We start from the raw sequence: 6865 nt of genomic DNA, 5'->3' as shown, positions 1-6865 counted from the left end.
TTGGGTCTCTCTCTCTCTCTCACACACACACACACAAATAGACACACACCCAGCTGCTTTCTGAGTGTGATCTTAGTCTTGATTATCATCTTCATCGTCACCACGGCAACATCCTCCTCCTCCTCCTCCTCATCATCCGCTGCTGCCTCGTCTTCAGTCATCTTTAATCATACAGCAGCAATCACCATCTGCACTCTTCACAGCCTCCAACTCAAACATGCCTTTTCCAAGCCTGGATCCCAGTGTGAACACACACAGAGCTCTTCTTCACACAGAGACAGAGCTCTTCCAAGCGCACAGTCGTGTGACCTACCACAGTCGCTCACACCTGATCGTTTCATCTGCGGATTGGGAGTTGGTGTCTTAAACAGCACCAGAACCTGGAGCAGATCTCGGCCCGGTCCGGTTTGGGTCAGGGACTGATCCGTTTCAGTTTAGGCTGCTGTGTGCTGCCATGTCAGCTCTGAAGGGCTCAGAATCTTAAGGTGATATGTTATGGGTGAAACGCAGGATGCTCTCCACTGCCCTCTGCTGGTATAGAGTTGGCATTGCAACTGCCTTTGACATCCAAGGGTCTGAGTGGAAAAATGGCTTTATGTCCGAGTCCTTACTCCGAGATCTCACAATCACCATAACACACAGGCACAAGCATCTGTTACAAACAGCACAAGTTACACACTGTTCTGAAATGATTCGTCTGATGTGACTCTCCGGTATTGTGTGCTCCGTGTTTAAATGGGTGGTAGTGCACTTATGCCAAAGAAAGTACAGAGCTTCCTGTGAGCCCAAGTCCTTTTCTCTGAGCGTTACAATTTAAAGGATAGCAAAGTTACTTTTGTTGTTTCATCATTGAGTGCCAGGGTCAACATCTCCTCACAATCCATTACTGTGATGTGAGAACTTAAAAATGCTCAGACTCATGTGATACTCATAGTCAAGCAAGAGCCTAAAACAGAAAACGGAATCAATCTCGGTCCAAATAAAGAAATACTCTCAGTTTGCTTCTCATTATTTCACTTCACCAACAGCTGAACATGTGACTGTATTTAATGGACAGAGGAACCTGGGAACTGAACAGAACCTCTTAGAACCTCATTATCAATTTGATTGAGGCACCTCCAGAGCTCATGACAGAACCCCCAAAAAATGGTTTCCAGAAAAGAAAAGAAAACCCATACAAATAAATAAATATATAAATAAATAAAAGCCAGACGTGGTCAACATCCCAGTCTCGAACCTCTCTCCAATGGGGTTTACGGGATAAAATGTTGTGATTTGTTCTTTAACATTTAACCCTACAGGAAGATACAAAACACTGATTTGTGACCTCGACTCCTTTCTGAATGTCAAATCTATAAGACCTCTAGCAAAGTTACACTCTATTGTACCTACGAAATATATTTATATATATATTGTATACGGATGTGTAGTCATACAATATAAGCATAATATTGCAACTGGCAGGTATATAATTGATATAATCTTCATTTCCATAAGTAGTAAAAACATATACCCTTGTAGTTTTGATATCGTAGAGCTGATATAGACGCAACAATAAATAGTCTCAGAGAACGAGAGATAGGGCTATATGTCTTTCCCTCTGGACCACAAACAGCACAGATGAGAAAGAGAAACATTCAGTCTGTCACGCAAGTGTGAATGACACTGTGGGCTTTACACACCAGACAAGGGAGAGAAGGGAGAGGCCTAGATGAGTGTGTGAGTGTGTTTGTGTGTGTGATGGAGGCCACTGCCACTGAAGCCACTGGTTCTGTCAATGGGATACAAATGTTATACACACACGAAAAAAGCATAGCACAAGCCAGGCACACCAGTCACATCTTAACCAAAAACATGAGAGAGAGAATGAGAGAAAACACATGTGAGAGAGAGAGAAAGAAAGAAAACACATGCGAGAGAGAGAGAATGAAAGAAAACTCATGCGAGAGAGAAAGAGAAAAGAATAGAAAGAAAACATAAGGGAAAATGAAAGAAAGATAGAAAGAAAGAAAGAAAGAACAGAGGAGGAACAGAGACAAGGCTCTGACCTATAAAGCCTCTATCTTTGCCAAAAAAGTATGGCCCTAGTCAGACCATCAGCCAAGGAGGGTGTTAGCAGAGTGTGTTAGCAGAGTGTGATAGCATAGGAGTGTGTTAGCGTAGGAGTGTGTGTTAGCAGAGGGGAGTGTGTTAGCAGAGGGGATTGTGTTAGCAGAGGGGAGTGTGTTAGCAGAGGAGATTGTTAACAGAGGAGTGTGTTAGCAGAGGAGTGTGTTAGCAGAGGGGAGTGTTAGCAGAGGAGTGTGTTAGCAGAGGGGAGTGTGTTAGCAGAGGGGAGTGTGTTAGCAGAGGGTGTTAGCAGAGGAGTGTGTTAGCAGAGGGGGGTGTGTTAGCAGAGGGGGGTGTGTTAGCAGAGGGGGGTGTGTTAGCAGAGGGGGGTGTTAGCAGAGGAGTGTGTTAGCAGAGGGGAGTGTGTTAGCAGAGGGTGTTAGCAGAGGAGCGTGTTAGCAGAGGGGGGTGTGTTAGCAGAGGGGGGTGTGTAAGCAGAGGAGTGTGTTAGCAGAGGGGGGTGTATTAGCAGAGGGGTGTGTAAGCAGAGGGGAGTGTGTTAGCAGAGGGGAGTGTGTTAGCAGAGGAGTGTGTTAGCAGAGGAGTGTGTTAGCAGAGGAGTGTGTATTGCCCAGAGAGTGGTGTTAGCAGAGGGGGGTGTGTTAGCAGAGGCGGGTGTTAGCAGAGGGGTGTGTTAGCCGACAGAAAAGTGGGCAAACACAGGGCAGAGGTTGTTGAGAGGGCACTACACCCAACACCATGGGCACACACCCTGTAGTCCATAAGTGGCATCCCTCGGTCTTATATACACACACACACACACACACACACACACACACACACACACACACACACACACAAACAAACACACACACTCTCACTCTAACGCGTCTCATTCTTTTATATATCAATTTTTTTTTTCTCACTCCCTCTTTTGCCCTCTCCTCTTCATCTCTTCCTCTTTTGGTCTTGGCAGTGGTGGAGAAGCAATGTGATTGGTTGGTGACGGTCTACCCAGAACCCCTCAGTGCAAGGGGTTGGATGCCATGATCCTGTGTGTCTCCCAGTACAAAGGGTCAAAGTTTGCCACACGCTCCCGTCACATACGGTCGCCCTTCAGGCATGGAATGTGAAATATGCTGAACCCTGCTTTGCCAAGGGATGGCCATGCCACCCCACTCAACCCAGGTGAAAATCTCCCACACACACCGTCCTGGGACTCTCTTATGGTTCCTAAACTCCGATGGAGGATTGGAGAGCCATCAGTTCCCAGTGGATAGGACGTGGGCTAAAGATGTGACATGTTTGGTCCCAAATTAGATTTGTGGCGAAAAGAACAGAGATGTCCTGAAATAAAATTAGGCGAAAAAGGAGTCTTTGCGTGCACGTGTGTGTATGCACATGTGCGTGTGTGTGTGTGAGCGTGTGTTTGTGTGTGTGTATGCACGGGTACGTGTGTGTGTGTGTGTGTGTGTGTGTGTGTGTGTGTGTGTGTGTGTGTTTGGTTCACGCACTGGCATTCCAGTTATCTTCTTCAGGACACATTATCTTCCTCTCTCTCTCTCCCCCCCCTCCCCATTCTCTTTTTCTTCCTCTCTGTCTCCAAAAACAAACACGTTGACATCCCAGAATGCTTTGCCACCTCTTCACGCCCAGCCAGGCCCAGACCATCTCAAACCCGCATCCGCGCCATCTGCGACAAGTCTGAGGGCCGCCATGTGTGTGGCGGAGAGCAAAAACAGGGTACAAGAAACAGGAAGGGGAGGAGCCTCGCAAACTCCTCTGCTAATCAACCCCCCCCCCCCCCCCTCACACATTCACTCCTCCGTCTGTCCTCTTTGGAAATGAGAAACCGGGGGCAGGAAGGGGGGGCACCCAAACACTCCCCTCCACCTGTGCTGCCACACCCCCACACCCCCACACCCCCATCCATCCCCCCACCCCACCACCTCACTTCCTGACCGCCTGTCGGTAGCTGTGTCTCTGGCCCTCCTGCCGCGGACCACCGGTGGCAGTAGAGTTGCGATTGGCACCATGGGTACCGTGGGTTCCGTGGGCACCGTGAGTGCCAGTGGCACCAGCAGTGGCCGTGCCATCGTTGGTCGCCGCGGCGCTGCCCTCGACCACATCGACGGCGGTAGTGGTGGTGGTGACGCTGGCTTTGCTCGGGGGGTCCCTGATGCTGCTAGCCATGCTGGAGTCCTGCAGCGTGGGGCTGGAGTGGGTCCTCTGCATCCCCCCCTCCTCCAGGAGCTGGGCCTCGAACACGGACAGGTCCTCCTCACCGCTGCGGAGCTTGGCCCGCAGGAGCATCATGTAAGTGCCATACCGCGTTTTCTGGTGGAGGGAGAGGAGAGAGTACAGGAGAGGAGAGGAAAGAGTGAGAGAGAGAGAAAGATATAGAGGGAGGGAGGCAGAGAGAGAGGGAGTGAAAGAGATAGAGGTCAAGGGAAAGGACAGAGAAGAGACAGAAGACAGGGGGGGAGATGCAGGAGGGAGGATGGAGAGAGAGGGAGAGAGGGGAGGCAAAGGAGAGAGAGAGAGAGAGAGAGAGGGGGGAGAGAGGGAGAGAGAAAGGGAGAGAGGGGAGACAAAGGAGAGAGAGAGAGAGAGTGGAAAGAGAGGGAGAGAGAGAGAGAAAGGGAGAATAAGAGAGGAAGGCAAGAGGTAAAGAGGGAAAGAGAAAACCAGAGAGCCAGAGAGAGGAGAGCGAAATAAAAGAGAAAAGGAAAGAAGAAAAGGAGGGGGATATATCCATTTAAAATCACACACTTTGAGGTTATGTAAGAGAGGAAAAGCAGTTTAAATGTAAATGGCCAAATGAATGAGTTTTTTTCCCTGCGCTCCAGTTAAGCTCTGCACTTCAGAGCCACAGACTCTGGACCATTGCTAAAATGAACTCCTAGCAAGAGTACATAAAATACTGTTAAAACTCTAAAAAGGAACATCTAGATACACTGTATCATTAATTAAAACAGACAGACAGAGACACACACACACACACACACACACACACACCTTTCACACACGTAATTTGGCAACTAAAGGACACATGTAGACCTGATATTCAGCTGCTTGTACATTAAATTGCAGATCATAAAAATGGCCACCTTCTAACTGCGACTGAATGGGCTCTCCAGTCATAATATCATAAAAGCAATCCCCTCGACATAAAAGACAAAGAGAGAGGCTTGACCTCTCACCTCAAACTCCAGGTACTCGTCTCGCTGGCGATACTCCTCAAGCTCGCGACCTTTAACCTTACGGTCAGGGGGGTAGGAGCGAAGCTCTGTAAGCTCGGTGGTGATCGCACGGAACTTAGCCTCGTGAGCCTGCATCTGTTCCTCCTGAGAAAGAGATAGAGAGAGAGAGAGAGAGAGGTAGAAAGAGAGTGAGGGGTAGAGAGAGAGAGGTAGAGATAAATGGGAAAAACATCCAATTGAAACCCTTAATGCAGAGTACTGTAAAAGCATCTTAAAAGTACATAGATGTGCCACAAACAATGCAGGGCAAAATAAGGCCAATATCCATTGATTATTAAAATACAGAAGAGGGCAATCAAAATCTGGTAACACTTAAAAGTCGGTGACCCCCACTCCTATCAGCATAAAGCCCTTCAATACCAAGAGTTGAGCAGAGAACGATGTCCCCTCACTCAGCTGGTCCTCCCCACACACACACACACACACACACACACACACACATTAACACCCCACTAACACCTCAGGACAAAAGAATGAGACAAGAACAGAAAGGCAACCAAAATATGGATAAACAATTAAGCAATATTACATAACCCACTGGAAAGCACAAACAAAAATGTGATTTGGCTCAAAAACATCTGAAAACAACGTTAACAAGGAACAGACTCAGTGAACACAGCCTGGCCATAGAAGTGGGTAGGCACAGACAAATCTGGCTGTGTGTGTGTGTGTGTGTGTGTGTGTGTGTGTGGCCAAATCTGTGGCAGACAAACACAGACAAACCTGGCTGCCCAAGGAAAACAGACTGTGCCCCCACTGCGATCAAGTAACAGACAGAGCTGCACTTCCTGGCACAAAATATGAGTACATTAGGAGAAACCATTTTTAAAAGACTGGCGGGTCCTCCCTGCGCACAGACACTTGGGCTACAAAATATATCTATATCCTTCTGCATATCTTCTGGCCCTTAAGCTGAGGTTTACTTCAAACCATTGTTCATTCACACAAGGAATAGATTAAGACATATCTCCATATCAAGAGAAAAAAACTAATTAGTAAAAACAGAGCTGCACGCAATGACCTTGATGGTGTCTATTTATGTGTATGTTTATATAGTATGCTTATATAAGTTTACGTCATTTCAATGCAAGGAGTTGTGTCTGTGTCTGTGTCTGTGTCTGTGTCTGTGTCTGTGTCTGTGTCTGTGTCTGTGTCTGTGTCTGTGTCTGTGTCTGTGTCTGTGTCTGTGTCTGTGTCTGTGTCTGTGTCAGTCCACGCCTGCGACTGGTGTAGTGGTGGTGGCAGGTGGAGATACTGTGCCATTTGTAATGCTTTTGCACTCAGGCTCTGCAATCCACTGGAGACTGGCCTGCCTATCTGCCATCACAGTATTTGCCCCATCACTCACAGACAGACAGACAGACAGACAGACAGACAGACAGACAGACAGAGAGACAGAGAGACAGAGTAAAGACTGTCTCAGACTTAACCATCATCATCATTTAATGAACTCATTGTTCTCTATAGGGGGTTATGTGAGGAAGAATCGGAGAGGGCTTTTCAGAGCTGGACCTGTCAATCAGATTCTGATTTGGATTTTAAATCACACATCA

General features: G+C 47.6%; 1 protein-coding gene across 1 annotated transcript in view; it reads right to left on the bottom strand.

Annotated features, from left to right (window-relative positions):
* Positions 1 to 3999: 3999 nt before the first annotated feature.
* The window catches only part of LOC308362822 (uncharacterized protein), a gene marked incomplete at its 3' end in the record, with an annotated part of 79953 nt that continues 77087 nt past the window's right edge, over positions 4000 to 6865 (bottom strand). Inside the window, exons 15-16 of the mRNA XM_080835550.1 lie at positions 5253 to 5396; positions 4000 to 4386 (exon numbers count right to left, since the gene is read on the bottom strand). Coding sequence (XP_080691676.1) covers positions 4000 to 4386; positions 5253 to 5396 — 531 coding nt within the window. The remainder of the gene's footprint in view (positions 4387 to 5252; positions 5397 to 6865) is intronic.

Source organism: Sprattus sprattus (genome assembly GCF_963457725.1).
Source record: "Sprattus sprattus genome assembly, chromosome: 3".
NCBI lineage: Eukaryota > Metazoa > Chordata > Actinopteri > Clupeiformes > Clupeidae > Sprattus > Sprattus sprattus.
This window is presented reverse-complemented; position numbering and strand designations above follow the sequence as displayed.